The following is a 17,360-nucleotide window of genomic DNA, read 5'->3' on the forward strand; positions in this document are numbered from 1 at the left end:
TATACAAATGTGGAATAGAGGGAAGGCAGACAGGAGCTGTGTCGTCATAGAATGCTCAGAGATAGAGGCTGGTGGGCTGGAAAGGTGCTGAGTAGAAAGTCCTTTATCAAACCAGTTAAGAAACTGGTTCATCTCATTGGCCTTGTCACAGTTAACCTCCACCGGGGACCATTAGACTGCTTGTAGCCGTTCTCTAGGCCCTTCCACACCTCCCACCCATCATTCTACCCCAGTCTGTCCTGTTCCTTTTTACTGTAGATGTCCTTGGCATCCCTGATCCTCAGCCTTAGTTCTTTCTGCAGCTGCCTTACTTCCTTCCTGTTACCTTTTCTGATTAAGAAAGCCTTCAGGTCACTTGTATTCCAGTGTTTGTGATTATGGAAGCAACTTGTAGTCCTGGTGGTGTAGCCTTTAACAAAGTCAGGCTCTCTAAATCCTCTCTGTGTGGTTCAAAGAGCTCTTTCTTTCGTGATTCCAAATGAAATGTGAGATGTTAGAAATGTGAAATTTCTAAATTCAAATGAAATTAAAACATGACTTTAAGTTCTCTTCATATGCTGATGAAATAGGTATACAACACATTTGGCTTAAGGTGAACTGAGGGTATGGGGGTGTGAGCTGCAAATTTGGTTCCCTGCCTTATGGCTGAGTGCTGTGTGGTGCTATTTGCTCTGGTCACCAGTGCTCCTGCTCTCTTATTTTACTCTCTGCCCCCTAAATGATAGCTGAAATGTGACTCTCTCTGGGCAAAATGTCAGCTACTGCACAATTCAGAACCACTCCACAAAGAAAAGACACATCAGCGTCTGCTTTTTTCTTTCTTGTTTACTGTCTTTACTGCGTCTTTTTAATTAATTAATTATCTTATTTATTTATTGTTGCTTTCAAAGTAGTGCATTAGTCCAGAAATACACTTTTTATTATTTGTACAAGGCCCAACAGACGTCTCATCTTGATATCTTTGATCATCTAAAGAATTCTGTAGAAACTACCTCCATCGTTTGGCCAAATAATGTCATAACATTTAAAAACTGTTGTTTTATTAAATTACAAGAGTCCATAGAAAAATTAGCGATTTGGAACCCAGGGTGACTATGAGTCATGTATTGTTGCAAATATCAGTCTAAGATGGGCAAATATTTTACGCCCAAGATTTTTGCCTTTTTAAGAATTGTTACTGTTGGATAATAAAATATGTAGAATGTATGAAAATGTTTTTTCAGCTTTTTGTTTGCATTATGTAATAAAATTATCTTTACAGTTATGATACCCTTTTGACTTTAGCCTCCATAATTTGGATGCTTAACACTTTGTGTATTGAGTGTCAATTGAATCCAGAAGGATGCATGTTGACTGTCCCTCATAAACAAACCAACTCATAAATCCGGTGCCATCTTCTTGTTACCAGGGTCCCACTGGAATGGCTGGAGCTGAGGGCAGGCAAGGAGAGAAGGGTGCAAAGGTAATTGCATTGCAATTTTGGCAGAATTTTTATGTGTGGAGGATTTCATTGTGTTCATTCAAGCAAGGAACAACACATGTGGTTCAGCATCACATTTGAAAATAAAAGTTATGATTATTTAGTAGTTATTACTGATGCAGCATAGCTTCAGCACCAACGGGTTTGAATCAACCAAAACTCAAGCTCTGTGGAATTTGCAGGTTCATGTAGGTTTGTTCAGGTCCACAGACAAGCCATTCTGGTGAACTGCTAACTTTAAATTACTCTTAGTGTGTGCTGTCATGAAAGTCAGAGTGTATCTACCCTGTACTTCCCAGGATATTTCACATAGTTCGGATAGTTTGTGAAAATGAAATGATTGGATGGAAATTATTTTATTACACTTATACCCAAAGTATACTTGCTTGTATAGTGTTTGTTGTGACACTCATTTTACACAGCCGTCTTAACTAGAGTCAAAGCATGATTTTTTATTTGGCCATTTTTTCCTCTTTGAAGTAAATCATCCAACATCTGCCAAAAATTAAAAAAAAAACTCATTTTACCAGCTAAAATCACAGTTCAGTCAGAAAATACATTTGTCTGAAGTTCTTCTTCCACATGTCTTTGGAAGGTATGTGGAATATGGTATTTTCCAAAATATAGTTGCATTTCTTTGAGGGGTGGTTTTCTGATAGCTGATATGCCTTTATTATTGTTTACTTCAATTGTTCAGTCTTTTGAAACCTTGATTAACAAAGGCTTGGAGAGAAGAAAGCAGATACAACATTGAAAGAATGGTCCTAATCGGGTGTCGAGACCATTTATTCCCTCTTGCAAATTTTGTCACTGGAGCTGACATAAAATCCATGGCAATTACAAACTTTTGGTTTTATTTTATGAAACTCCTGTCACAGGAAAGTGGCCCAATTTGGAACCACATTATAGCTATGCCACTTTGTATTTGGATATTGAATGTGATAGTGCACAATGAATTTTAAAGACAGATTACCACTCGGGAAGAAGCTGGTTCAGTTATTTATCTTGTTCTTAAATTAGCAACAAGTACCGCACTTATTTGCTGTTCATATCTGGTCATTCACTTGCTGTAGGCTAATTTGAAAAAGACATGAAGAAGTCCATTCCTCTACAGGACCTAAGTGGCTGTTTATGTGCTGACTTTGTTTATTTGTGGCATTTATCTTCAACTTTACTTGGTAACTAGGGTGAAGCTGGTGCAGAGGGACCACCAGGAAAAACGGGGCCTGTTGGACCCCAGGGTCCCCCTGGAAAGCCTGGTGCAGAGGGTCTACGTGGAATCCCTGGGCCTGTTGTGAGTTTTTCACCAAAGCTCCTATGGAAACAGATTGCACATTCTACTAATCACTGCCTGGCGTCCCGTCCTGGGTGTGTCCCCTCCCCCTCCGGCCTTACGCCCTGAGTTGCCGGGTTAGGCTCCGGTTCCCCGCAACCCCGTATGGGACAAGCGGTTCAGAAAATGTGTGTGTGTGTGTGTGTGTGTGTACTAATCACTGCCTGTAGCTGCTATAATACAGATAACAAATCACTTAATCCAGATCATAGTCTATAGAGCCAATTATGGCAGTCATTTTGTTGCTCTCCAGTAGTTTTATTTATTCATGTCGTTAATATGGTAGTTGAATGGAATGTACATGATAAAAAGTGTTTCCACAGGGAGAACAAGGACTTCCTGGGTCCCCTGGGCAAGATGGCCCTCCTGGCCCATTGGTGAGACACCTGACCCTCCTGTACACCATTAGAGACCAGTCTAATCTTGACATCCTGATTTCTCAGACACATTTCTTTGTTTCAGGGCCCCCCTGGACTTCCAGGCCTGAAAGGTGACCCTGGCTCAAAGGGTGAAAAGGTAAGACAAGTTTTCTTCATGCTAATGTTTGTTTTGTTTTTTTTTTTTTTTTTTTTTTTTTCTGGTTCCTAGCACCAGAGCAGAAACAGATGTATTACAGAAGTTAGCTCACTGACTGCAGCGCACTGAAGGTACAGTTAGGTATTTGAAAGCCACATGGTGTCTGCAGCACTTTGCCCTCAAGAGGTACCACAGCAGGGCAAACCTGTGCAGCATGGTGATTTTTGTTCCATGCCAGGATATTTTGTAGTGCAAATACATGTCATCACAATAACTCTTAGTTCATTTAGGTGGAAAAGGTATGTGGGTGGGGATGTGCGGTGGCACAGTGGGTTGGACCAGGTCCTGCTCTCCGGTGGGTCTGGGGTTCAAGTCCTGCTTGGGGTGCCTTGCAACGGACTGGCATCCCATCCTGGGTGTGTCCTCTCCCCCTCCAGCCCTATGCCCTGAGTTGCTGGGCTTGGCTCCGGCTCCCCACAACCTTGTATGGGACAAGCGGTTCCGAAAGTGTGTGTGGGTATGTGGGTGTCAGACCAGATTTCTGCTGCCAGCCATGTAGACATTGTTTGACGTCTGCTGTGAGGTGCATCAAAAAAAGAAAAACGCTATTAAAACACAAGGGAGAAAGACTGAGCACCAGACTGTGTTGCCTTGAGCAGTTTACATATTAACCCAGAATAACTGGTTGTTTTCATTGATCATTATCATTCTTAATTTTTCATTGTTTTATTAATTTATGAGTAATGTAGCAACGCATGAGCCTAGATTATTAAAAAGCAATGTATGTGCATCACTTTCTGAATATGAACTATATAAATACTTTGTTTTGTCCTGTGAAGTATGTTTACTGCATAAAATGCATTTAACTTTGATTGTATCATGTGTCATGTTTGATGTATCATGTTTGCTGTTCAGGAATTAAGCAATGTGCTTCCTGCTTCTACCAAACTTATTTTGATTGTTCCTCTGCCCCACAGGGTCACCCAGGTCTGATTGGTCTGATTGGCCCCCCCGGAGAGCAGGGCGAGAAGGGAGACCAAGGTTTGCCAGGCCCACAAGGTCCTGCTGGGACCAAGGGTGATGGTGTAAGTGATGAATGAAACATTAGTAGGCGACTGGGTCCAGGTCAGACCCTGAGGTTGCTCATATCTTGCATACAGTGTCAATGCTTTACATACTTTCTACTGAAGTCAAAATGAAGGGAAATGCTTTCAGAGGAATATGAGAGAAGAAATGTAATATTAAACATTCTGACCTGTTCTGACATTTTGCATCAGGGTTCATATTCACAGTTCCTGTTTTCATTATAAACCTGAAGTTTAAAACATGGACGAATGCTTTTTTTATATTTAATAGAATAATGGAAGACTCACACAGTCATGATGAAATATGAAGGATTATAAAAGATAGCATGTCATTTCAGCATATTGGCTTTCTTTCAGCTGATTTTAGCTCACATCTATGCAATTATACAACACAATAATACAGTAATCTGTGAAGTTGAGGTTTTTATGCTGAAATTACTCTGTTTCATGATAATGTTGTTTGAAGTATACTGAGTAATTATGTACCTGATTGACCAAAATGTAAATGGGATATGCACTGTCAAGTTGCAAAAAGATGTTTTTATATCTGATAAAAGTACACATTTCATGGCAGTATTTATTTAGGACAATGAGTGGGGTGTGGAGTCACTGAACCCCAGCCCCCCTGAATGATTTTATTAGCTAAATGACTGAAGGCTTCTCTTCTCCCTACAGGGTATCGGTGGTCCTTCAGGTCCTCTTGGTCCTCCTGGACCCCCTGGCTTGCCTGTGAGTCAAGTACTGTGAATCTGATTCATGTGGGCATATTGGCTTGATCATGAAACTGAGTAATTGCTGTTCCTCTCTGCTTCTATGTTTCAGGGTCCCCAAGGTTCGAAGGGTTCCAAAGGATCCACTGTGAGTTTCATTCCTTTGCTTGCAAGTAGAATATCCTCAAGGGATGTGTTGTTGACTTTGTCTAAAAGAGCATCTTTCTTTTTGTCTTGTTTTATAGGGTCCTGCCGGTCAGAAGGGAGACACAGGGATCATTGGGCCACCTGGTCCACCAGTGCGTGACATTTTTGTTTCTTCAAATTCATTTTATAGAAGATATATACAGTGGTTAATAATGAATTCACTAGGCTAATACGCACATCTTAAACATTTAAATTTTAATTCTATTTAGCCATGAATGTATTTTTTCCAGGGGGTGCGGTGGCGCAGTGGGTTGGACCGCAGTCCTACTCTCCGGTGGGTCTGGGGTTCGAGTCCCGCTTGGGGTGCCTTGTGACGGACTGGCGTCCCGTCCTGGGTGCGTCCCCTTCCCCCTCCGGCCTTACGCCCTGTGTTGCCGGGTAGGCTCCGGTTCCCCGTGACCCCGTAAGGGACAAGCGGTTCTGAAAATGTGTGTGTGTGTGTGTGTGTGTGTGTGTGTGTGTGTGTGTATTTTTTCCAGATAGGTGTTGGAATCCATGGGTGATGAGCCAGAAGAATAGTTTCCAGTCTTGAAATTTTTTATACAATGATAGGTTAGCGGCACTAGACACAAAGAATCTGTTTGTAAGTTCTTATAGTTTATAAAATCCTGAAGACCAGCATGAAGGTTAACACTCTAATGTTAATACTCTTTCATGGGCTGAATGACCATTTATGTTTTAACATACGTGTCATATTCTTCTTTGTGAACAGCTGTACTCAATCTTATGTGAGCAACTCAGCTCATGAATGTGTTTCTGGCCTCCTTGAAGGGTCCACCAGGTGACATCATCCAGCCCCTGCCCATCCGGTCCCCGAAGAAAACCAGGCGCTCCTCTGATGTCCAGGGTGACGAGGCAATGATGGATTATGGTGAAGGCATGGAAGACATCTTCAGCTCTCTCAACAACCTCAAGCAAGATATTGAGCGCATGAAGTTCCCCATGGGTACACAGGACAACCCTGCCAGGACCTGCAAAGACCTCCAGCTCAGTCAGCCTGACTTCCCTGATGGTAGGGAAACCTGGAAAAGCATCTGGGGTTGAGCTTCACCAGTGTAGCCTTCAGATCTTTATTACTTGGTGCTAAACTCGGCTGACAATTTTTTTTTTTTTTTAAATAGAATTACATTTTTTCTTTCAACAGACATGCTAAATGAAAGCAACATTTTCTCCAAAGTGCTCAGAAACTTAGTAAATAAAATGTGCATCAACAACAGATGAAGAGTTATAGATGTAGATGCAGGGTTCGTGAAGTTCAAATGGTGAAATGGTGTGAGAAGTAGTGAGGTCGAGAGAGAGCAAATTTCACCACATTGAAGCTAAATGTGAGAACCTACAGACTTTCAATTTTGGACCTCCCAAGTGTGGGAACTTCAAGGGACTGGAACTGATGGAGCCTAGCATTCTAGCTAGAGTGTGGGGAGTGATTGGGCCCTCAAGGTATCAGGGTTTATACCCTTTGACAATCTTGTAGGCAGTAACCAGAGGGTTGAACTTAACAGTTGTAGGAACAGGAGATGGAGAGAGACTAGGAGGGGAGATCCATGAAAATGCTTTGGCAGGGAAGACACGACACTGGCAATTTGGATCAGCTGTAGAGGTCTGGTGGCAAAGGCACGAAAAACCAGACAGTAGTCCAAGCAGAGTATTATCATGGCCTGAACCCGCAGCTGTGTAGATTGTGCTGTGAGATACAAGCAGATCCTTGTGGATGTTATACAGGAGGTAACTACAGGATCATGTTATTTCTTCAATGTGCTGGAAGAAGGACAGAAGTGCCAAACAGATCTTTTTTTATGTAATCCTTACTTTCGATGTTCTATGCAAAATTTGAATTATGTAAAATGAATCCGTGGAATAATGCCTATGCATCATCTTCAGGTGAATACTGGATTGATCCCAACCAGGGCTGTCCAGGAGATTCTTTCAAAGTGTTCTGTAGCTTCACCTCAGGTGGTGAGACCTGCATTTACCCTGATAAGAAATCCACTGGTGTAAGTAAAATACTTTTAAAATCTCTTTTTCAATAAAAGTAAATGAAAGATTAATATTACCACACTATAAATATTTAATATGAAATTTAAACAGCATCAGTGGACTTTACTGCTTCAGTTTCGTGCATTTGTTTATTTTCAGATTTGTTGCAGACATGAATGAGTCAGTCATATTACATTTTTTTTAAACATTATGTTCTAGATTAATTATATTTTGCCTTTATTACATCTGGCTATCTAAACTCTAGAATGATTGTCATATATACAGTTCATGTCCTGTAAAGACTCTTTATGTGCCCTTATTATTATTACTTATAGTGTTATATCTTATGTGATTTAATTACGCATGGAAGAGCATGTTTATATTGTTTGCTCAGAAGCAGGAACCATTTGAACTGTTGCATCCAAGTCATTTGTGTATCGACTGATATATTTACATTTCTTTGGTACATCAGGTGCGATTATCTTCCTGGCCAAAAGAAGCCCCAGGATCATGGTTTAGTGAATTTAAACGTGGTAAAATAGTAAGTGGACATCCTCTCTGTGTTCTTGCAAAGCACTTTGTATTGATGTTTTCCAATTTAATACACAGTACATTAAACTTCATGATGCTATTAAATACTGTATGTGGTCAGGGATTTTATCTACATGTACATTTTTTTAATAATCAGGTGTAAAATCATTTTTTGCTTGCCTCACTAAGTTCATTTTGTGGCGTCAGGGGTGTTCTGTGTCTTGTGTTGTATGGGTTTCATTCAAAACTGTTTTTGAAAGGTTCACTTTAAATGTGTTAATGAAATGCAGTTCACATTGCTTGTCTCCTCAGCATTAAAGAGTCTACATTCTCTTTATTTCTATCTAATAAGGGACAGATATACCTACCCATACATACACAAAAATGTTTGTCAGTTTCTGTCTTTGTATTGCTAATTAAATATACGAGTGTAATTCTTGAAGTGATATTTCAGCTTGCTGTTGTACTCTTTTTTTTTTCTTTCCCAATAGCTCTCCTACATGGATCTTGAAGAGAACGCAGTAAACATGGTCCAGATGACCTTCCTGAAGTTACTAAGTGCCTCAGCTCGACAGAACTTCACCTACAACTGCCACCAGTCTGTTGCCTGGCATGATGCCAAGACTAATAGTTACGACAAAGCTCTGCGGTTCCTGGGCTCCAATGAGGAGGAAATGTCTCATGATAACAACCCTTATATTCACGCACTCTCGGATGGCTGTGCTGTAAGTACTATTCCAGCGCTTATGCTTTTTTGTCTATTTAAATAAAATGTGTCGGATTCAACAGGGGGTGCGGTGGCACAGTGGGTTGGACCACAGTCCTGCTCTCCAGTGGGTCTGGGGTTTGAGTCCCGCTTGGGGTGCCTTGCGACGGACTGGCGTCCCATCTTGGGTGTGTCCCCTCCTCCTCCGGCCTTACGCCCTGTGTTGCTGGGTAGGCTCCGGTTCCCCGCGACCCTGTATGGGTCAAGCGGTTCTGAAAGTGTGTGTGTGTGTGTGTGTGTGTGTGTGTGTGTGTCGGATTCAAGTATTGCTAGTGGTGACAACCAGTTCTGGATGGCACTGTGGTGCAGTGAGTTGTGCTGCCACCTTGTAGCGATTGAGTTGTTTGGCTGTAGGTTTCAGTCCAACTCAATCTGTGTAGAGTTTGCGTATTCTCCCCATGTCTGCATGGGTTTCCTCTTGGTGCTCCAGTTTCCTTCCAGGGTCCAAAAACGTGTGTTGCCAGTTGATTGGTGATTCCAAGTTGCCCATAGAATGTACTTGCATGTGACTGAATGAATATGTGTGGCTCAATAAGCATAGGATGTGTTACTCTTCAGTTTTGGTGCTTTGTTGAAAGATGAAAGTATAAACTCCGTGTTACAAATCTATGTTCTTAAGTACTGCATTTCCTGCTTCTCTGGAGTGATGGGGTGCTGAAAGCTGCTTACCCAGTGTTTAGTCTTCATTTTTGATAACATAAGAACTTTTTGTAGCTGATATTGGTTTTAGTGCCAAACTATTGCTTTATTTATTTTAACGCCGTAAGCTGTTTATGATTCATAATCAGACTAGTGAAGATTTACTTGACAATGTTATGTTTTGGTACCTTCTAGGCATTGCATTAATTCGATTGTCTCTTTTGCAGCTGAGGCAGGGCTTCGGAAAGACTGTAATGGAGATCAACACCCCAAAAATTGACCAAGTGCCCATCATCGACGTGATGTTGAATGACTTTGGTGATCCAAACCAGAGATTTGGTTTTGAGGTTGGACCAGTCTGCTTCATGGGCTAGATTTGGCAAAGGGATAGACCGGCAGTGCGTAGGCAAGGCACTGTACCATCAGAGCTCTCCACACGTCTCAAAAGCTTCCAGTAAGAATGGTGTAGAGAATATGCCTTGCCATGTATGTATGTGTTATTTAGAAAATACTTGTTGCCCTTGTGGGGCCAGAATCACATGACTTAAACCTGTTTTGGAAGATCATGAAGGACATTGGCTGTTGTGGCAGAGAATGGTGCACTGGCAATAACAAAGAGGTCCTCCAAACAGTGGAATCCGCGGACTCATTCCCCATCTTTTTGGATTCTCCAATTGCTGTACAAGACACAGCTACAAAGGTGCTTCTGAACACAGAAAATAAGGTGCTAAGCAGGTTTATTTGATAAACTGTAATTATTGTTTTATACAATGATGTTGTCCTGAATCCACTTCAGTGTTAAATTTTTTAATTATATATAAATATGTTAACATACCATTTCGGACTGAATAGTGTCTACCATTAATTAAGAAAACACTAGTGTTCTAAGTCAACAGCCCCCTATTCTAAATTCTAATATATTAATATATTTCCTTTGTATATATTGACCACCAAAAATGTGTGCATGTTTTGCAGTTACCATGAAGATGTTTCAGGGCCTTTGTGCTGGTTTTGTTTTATCATCCAAGCCAACACACAAGAAGCAATAATGAGATGACAGCAGTGCTATAACATTTTGTACTGAATATTTGAGAAATAGTGCGTCAGGTCATTTTCTTTCCGGTGGTATACCTCAGTCAATCTAAATAAATGTTCAGATGCAAGGATGTTATGCTCTGTACGTAGCCTACCTTGATGAAACAGTTATATATATTTGGGGTGAAGTTTTCTTAAAGAAATCCTTTTTAGGCATTTTCTTGAATGCGTTGATTAGTCCTTTTAGATAACCCATTTTTGTATCTCAAACAAAAAAATGTTTTAATGTGCTTTTTATGGTTTATTCACAATATTAAAACTGGATTCTAAACAACAGAGATTCAATTGTGTGCATTGTTTACTTTCTATTTTAAAGTGCACTTAAGAATATGTAAAACTTCTTATTTTTTGTTTACAGTTTATTTACAGTTAATTGATTTCTTGCACTTTTACTAATGCCTTTAATTGCATAATATGTCTAGGTCATGTGATTCTGCCTTACAACGGAGCAGACCATCTTCTTCAGAGTTTCCTGCTATTGACCCAAATTTATTCAAAAATTCTCATTCTAAATTTAAAGTACTTGCCGCTGGAGCAGAAAAAAATCTTCTGTGTATCATTTTCCATAACATATGTAAGACTTGAAATAAATGTTTTGTGTTTGCTTGATACATGGTAAAATTAATTTGGCAGTGTGGGGATCTTATGTTATCTATTTCTGTTTGTGTTTTTTTTTATTTTTTTTTTTGTTTTTTTTTTTTTTTTTTTGATGCTTGAAGAAATGCTGACCATTCATTTCATTTATTTTCATACCAAAGAAAACAAATTTCCTTCAGAGACATCAAGAGCTTGGCTCAATGTTTCTGCTTTGCAATTTGTCGTAAACTGAACTAATTTAAGGGAGTTCACTTGCACAGAACAATATGCATAGCATTTGCATTTGGAAGCAAAAAGTTGTGCAACTTACATTAATAAGATACAGAAATTTTAATTATTTGCAAAGCAAAAATATTGATACAGGTCTTGATAGTGTCCCGTTTGCCACTAGTCAGTTTGCTAAAGCTTCCTTATTTATGAAGTTGTAAATGCTGTAAATTTAAACTGTCCCTTGTTTTTTCCTAGTCAAATCACTCATCATGTGTTCTGATTTTTATTACAGTAATGTTCTGCAGTTTGTGATAAACATAAATTTTTCCTTTAAACAATAAGACTTTTCATTTACCATATTTATGCATCCGATTACTGTTATTTAATAGCATAATTTAAGACACTAGTTTATATTTGAGACACTACAGCAAAAATAGTTTTTTCTACTGCCAACCGCAAGACCTTAGATTTAACCATGTGTAACATGTTTTAAATAGGAGGAAAGTGAAGTAGGGAAAAACACCTTTATATTTGTTTCATTGAGAAGAGATACAAATAATTGGAAATGTGAAAACGTATTTTAAAAAACATTATTAAAAAACATTGTGAATACAAATTTGGTCACTCTTTATGCAAACACTACTTGCAGTTACAGCCAACTCTTCTTTACTAATGATACATTTAAGGAATTATTGAAATATTCACTGCTCACCGTACTAACACCAATTTTAAACTAAAACTGTTTTAGTCAATTCACCAGTTGATTTTAAGAATCATTTAAAATATAGTTTTGTCCCTATACTGACAATCTAATAAAGAAGACGTTTCAATTTCTAATGAAAATGTTTCTATATTTATCCTTTTAATAGTCCTTGTGGTGTGTTCGTTGCCTATAAAATGCAATTTCATGTTTTCACAGGGAAAAATTTTTAAAAAGTAACTGTGATTTATCATGGGGGTGCGGTGGCGCAGTGGGTTGGACCACAGTCCTGCTTTCGAGTGGGTCGGGGGTTCGAGTCCCGCTTGGGGTGCCTTGCGATGGACTGGCGTCCTGTCCTGGGTGTGTCCCCTCCCCCTCTGGCCTTACGCCCTGTGTTACCGGGTAGGCTCCGGTTCCCCGTGACCCCGTATGGGACAAGCGGTTCTGAAAATGTGTGTGTGTGATTTATCATTTACATGGCAATTATTTACTTCACCTCTTATTTGTTGGGTGGTCCTAATGAAGCCGTATGTAAAATACTTAGGCCATCGAAAGTATTAGATGTCTACAAATGATGTTTAGCAGCCTCTAACACACAATTAACAATGTACACTTTTAGTGTATACTTGACATACTGTACAGTCCCTTCAATGTACAGTTCACAAACTATATAATTCCTATAATATTCACATAATATTCACTTCACACATTTCCTTCTTCATTCTAAGCCATTTATCTGAGTATCGTTTTTAAAGTCAAAACCAAAGTATGTTGTCACCACACTTAATTCTGTTTATATTTTTTCTTATTTATTTTTTTCATTGGGGGGATGTGGTGGTGCAGTGGGTTTGGCCAGGTCCTGGTCTCTGGCAGGTCTGGGGTTCAAGTCCTGCTTGGGGTGCCCTGCGATGGACTGGCGTCCTGTCCTGGGTGTGTCCCCTCCCCCTCCAGCCCTGTGCCCTGTGTTGGCAGGCTTGGCTCCAGCTCACCGTGACCCCTGCTTGGGACGAGCGGCTTCAGAGAGTGTGTGTGTGTCTGTGTCTGTGTCTGTGTCTGTGTCTGTGTCTGTGGGTGTGTCATTTTTCTGATTTGACAATGTGCTTTAGTCTGTACCTACTTTGAGATGATGTACTTTGAGTCTGGGCAAAGTATGAAGCTTCCACCTGAGACTTTGTCTGTCAATGACTTTAGAAGTGATGGACAATATCCTTTTGTTTAAAGTTCTGTACGCATAAAAAACCTGAACAAAATGTGTTAATTAAATCAAGTTCAATTAAAGAATCACTAAACCTAAGTGAGGGTGAACTGAAGGAGTAATTACAGAACACAACTGTCACTGGCTGCAAGCCAGTTTGTTTGTGGGTGATGAGAGTTAATTACAACGTTCCTCATTGATCTCTCATAGTTGTGCATCATATTCCTGCTGTTACTATTTTCCTGAACAGCAGTTGAGGATGCCAATCCATTTTTGACAAAATTCAGTTTATGACAGGACTTTGGTGGAACCCTGTAGGTATGTGTTATACCCGGAACATTCCAGAAGCATCCTCCCAAGTTGTCAGTACATTGTCAGCCGCTGATACAGGTTTCTAGAATCAGGCCTTACCCAATAGCAGCTCTGCTAATTCCAGCAAAGCCATATTCTTTATGAGTGCAATCATTTTCATTATTCAGCAGAAACCTGGATTAAGTGGCCAGTGTGGCATCTAATTTAGTTTAAGCAGTGTAACTTTATTGTACCATCCATGATAGACAGGTGTCATGCAAAGACTCATATTGTAGTATTCAGTTCCTGTTCAAGCATTGTGGAACGCAGTCAGTCTGAAAGTCAAGGGACTCCCATACAGACATAAACTTGAACTCAGCGTTTTAAGAATGGATCACAAGTTTTTATTTTATTTATTTTTACGGGGGGGTACGGTGGCGTAGTGGGTTGGACAGGGTCCTCCTCTCTGGTGGGTCTGGGGTTCGAGTCCAGCTTGATGTGCCTTGCGGCGGACTGGCGTCCCGTCCTGGGTGTGTCCCCTCCCCCTCTGGCCTTACACCCTGTGTTGCCGGGTAGGCTCCGGTTCCCCGCGACCCCGTATGGGACAAGCAGTTCCGAAAATGTGTGTATTTTTATGGGTAGTGCTTGACTTACAACCTATGAGACAGCAACTTGTATTTAGAGCAGTCATCCTATCAATCTTATTTTATTTTTTTCCAGTCCCAGAATTTGGTCATAACATCTAATGGTAACTGATTCATCTGCTGTGCTTGGGTCCTGTCCTGGGTGTGTCCCCTCCTGGGTGTGTCCCCTCCCCCTCCAGCCTTGAGCCCTGTGTTTGCTGGGTTAGGCTCCAGTTCACCGCGACCCCACTCGGGACAAGCGGTTTCAGTCAATGTGTGTGTGTGTGTGTGTGTGTGTGTGTAATATCAGCTGAATTTGTGAGTCTAAACTGAGTCTAATTCCACATTTAAAATTACTCGTCATTGCTCAGAACACTTCTGAATTTAATACAACCTATCTCAAAATATGAAATGCCTCATTAAAGAGCAGTAACGTTATGAAACACAATTCAGATGACAGAAACACAAGATTCAGACACAAGGCACAACTGTTTATTTGTATTTTCAACATTTCTTCTGCTTTCTTTTTATAATTGTTATTGCAACATCAGTATAACATTGGCTTTTGAACTGCTAAATGGATGGAAGAAGCAGGGGTTTTCAATTCAGGAGGCTGCAGTGTTGACTTCAGCATAGTTCCCTTTTATCTTGTGCCAAAGCTTAATGGTGAGTTTATAGCTAGAGCTTCTGAAGCCATTAAGACAGTCATTGCATTATGATGCAGCTTTATTTCACTCATTTAGCATACATCAGCCTTTCAAAGGCATCCAAACGTTAAGCAAGAGAATTATTAAGATCCACTCCACCAAATTATGCATATTAAGGAAATGGCAAATAATTAAGTTCTTGAGTGTTAAATCATGACAGTGGAGGGAAGCACTGCAATTCCCTGACAGATATATCTGGGTTAAACATAAACTTTCATGAGTGACTTTTGTTGAGCTTTTCAGAGACATTTAGCAAAATTGTTTGTTAAAAACATGTTTTATGAGTTTGAAGGATTAATAAACTAAAATCTTTGTATTTGGAGGTCAGTGCTGTGCATTCTGTGCGTTACCATCTCATTCAAAGCAATTTGGCCTCCTAACTATACTAAGCCCCCCTTAGGTCCTTGTCTTTCAAACTATTACAGGAGACTTCAATGGTGCCTTAGCAAGCTTTGATCAGATGAGAAAGCAAAATGGTTCTGAACAAGCCTTCTGGATCTCTTGAAGGTTCCCCCATTACATTCCTGAACGACTGTCAGCAAAGCCGCATGGGTGTGCATAACAAACTCCGAGCAGGCCCTCCGCTCTTCAAAGCCAGTGGCTGACGGGAACAGGTTCAGTCGGGGTTCTGCTTCCTCCACCCTCTTGGATGCCAGGGCTGTCGGCACCAATGCGCACTTTTCCACAGCTTTTCAATCCACCCTCTAATTACTTTGCAGCACGTCTAAGCAAGAGCCAGACTAGCTTGTGGGAAATCAAGTCCGTTTGAAGGACACGTAGGGCGATTGCATTCGCAGGGCAAGAGAACTGTCTCCCTTTGTCAACCTAGAAGCTCTTCAAAAAAAAGTTATTTTATTGGAAGGACGGACGGACAGATGGACGGGTGGGCGGGCAGGCCAGACGGACGTGTTTTGTGTTGCTGGAATTGTTTTGCTTTCTTCTCTTTCTCTTGAAACATCTTTAACTGGTTGCTTGTTCAAATTGAAGCCCAGCAAGGAAAGAACTGTCAATGAAACGGTAAAGCCTGTGGTAAAAATCCATACTCTATTAAGCTGTGGGTGGCTGTGCTTGCCAGTGTTACAGCATTAATTAGCTGTAATGAATATCACACATACACCCAAAAGATTCTTGTCTTCTCTATACTTTGTGTTAATACTTTTGCAAGGATACAGATGTAGTTAATATGCACCCCAAATAATGCTCCTTACCAAACCTTTGTTGACTGGATGATACAAAGAATGATGTGTGTCATTAACAGGTGCAGTCAATATTCTCAAACATTTAACTTCCCTCATCTGGATTCATTAAATGCGGCACTCTGCTCAGCTATTTGTTAATGTCAGAATCCTTCCTTATGAAAAGCAATTAATATAAATTTATAGATGAAAAGCTGGACAGACACATAATGAAGTGAGTAGGTTTTTGAGAACACGCTGAAAGAAAAGATACTACATTCAAAGGCACGGAATGTAAATTTTGGTTTTCCAGCCTTGAAATAAAAAAAGGCTTGCATATTTTACACTATGACATGCTGCCCAGCTGTAACTATGTGTCTGGTACCCAATTCAGTGGTACAATAGTAGAGGACTTCTTGTTTTCTGAACCTGCAGCTGTGAGCCACACAGGTCTAGATGTCTTTACCAGTGGATAACTATTTTTATGCAGTAGGTTATCTACAGCTTTGTCAAGGTACCTGGGCTGTTTGGACCTGCAGTAAAGTCTGTGTGGCGTTTGCAGATCCTAACTTTGTTAGTGTGGGTTTCCTCCAAGTGCTCCTGTTTCCTCTCATGGTCAAAATACATGTTTCATGTGAACTTCCGACATGAAATTCTCCACTGGGGTGTGAGTGTGCATGGGGAGGGATGTGCGGTTACCCTGTCAAAGGTGTGCACAATTTAGCCTTGCGTTTATGGAATAGGCTTCAGGCCACGCAACCCTGACTTGGACAAGGTTAAGAAGAGTGGGTATGCAAGTGTGATTTTTGTGAAATGAAGCTGTTACTTTGGGAGATTCTGTTGTGTCAATGCCTTGATTATTTCATCTATTGTCAAAAACCACTTGTGCCGAGCAGGGGTCGCAGCAAGCCAGAGCCTTGGCCAATGGTGGAGGGGACACACCCAATACAGGACACCAGTCCATCGCAAGGCACCGCAAGCAGGGCTCAAACCCCAGACCCACCACATAGCAGACACTGGCCAAACCCAACACACCACCGCACCACTGCATCCCCCCCCTTGATTATTATTCTGAATAATTTATATCCCAGAAGTGTTGAGTTTAGAGGACCCTGATATGGATAGTTACATCACATGGATTAATTTTTAAAGACTATTACCATTAAACTCATCAGTCATTCTATGAATAGCAGTCATTTTACCTCTATCACCAAGGTCCTTAACCTCAATCAATACTTTGAAATATGAAGTATTGTGTGCAGCCTTTCTGCTAAACTATTTTCAGATTTTATTGTGCTCAATGACTCTTGGGAGAGAATCTCAAAGTAGGATCTAATTAACAAAACTCAATCCATCAAAATGAAAAGGCTGGTCATACAAACACAACTCCCCGCTGCGGTAAAAATCTGAGTGGAAGTAATAAATGTGGAAGGTTAAGCATTGCCCAGTACCAGAACGTTTTGTTTGTATAAACAAAGCCCTCCCTTTAAAGATTCCAGAGGAGCACCACTTACTTCCAAGAT

General features: G+C 40.6%; 1 protein-coding gene across 3 annotated transcripts in view; it reads left to right on the plus strand.

Moving 5' to 3' along the window:
- LOC108935150 (collagen alpha-1(XI) chain-like) overlaps positions 1-11,000 on the plus strand; it is an 84,227-nt gene extending 73,227 nt beyond the window's left edge. For 2 of the 3 annotated variants that reach the window (XM_018753493.2, XM_018753494.2), the window contains 13 exons: positions 1,409-1,462; positions 2,667-2,774; positions 3,137-3,190; positions 3,276-3,329; positions 4,307-4,414; positions 5,090-5,143; positions 5,237-5,272; positions 5,370-5,423; positions 6,103-6,343; positions 7,213-7,325; positions 7,781-7,849; positions 8,331-8,564; positions 9,472-11,000. In XM_018753493.2, coding sequence (XP_018609009.1) covers positions 1,409-1,462; positions 2,667-2,774; positions 3,137-3,190; positions 3,276-3,329; positions 4,307-4,414; positions 5,090-5,143; positions 5,237-5,272; positions 5,370-5,423; positions 6,103-6,343; positions 7,213-7,325; positions 7,781-7,849; positions 8,331-8,564; positions 9,472-9,618 — 1,326 coding nt within the window. In that variant the 3' untranslated portion in view covers positions 9,619-11,000. The remainder of the gene's footprint in view (positions 1-1,408; positions 1,463-2,666; positions 2,775-3,136; positions 3,191-3,275; positions 3,330-4,306; positions 4,415-5,089; positions 5,144-5,236; positions 5,273-5,369; positions 5,424-6,102; positions 6,344-7,212; positions 7,326-7,780; positions 7,850-8,330; positions 8,565-9,471) is intronic. The other variant, XR_001966186.2, reaches the window with a different exon arrangement.
- The last annotated feature ends 6,360 nt before the right edge of the window (positions 11,001-17,360 follow it).

Source organism: Scleropages formosus, chromosome 3 (genome assembly GCF_900964775.1).
Source record: "Scleropages formosus chromosome 3, fSclFor1.1, whole genome shotgun sequence".
In the NCBI taxonomy this organism is placed as follows: domain Eukaryota; kingdom Metazoa; phylum Chordata; class Actinopteri; order Osteoglossiformes; family Osteoglossidae; genus Scleropages; species Scleropages formosus.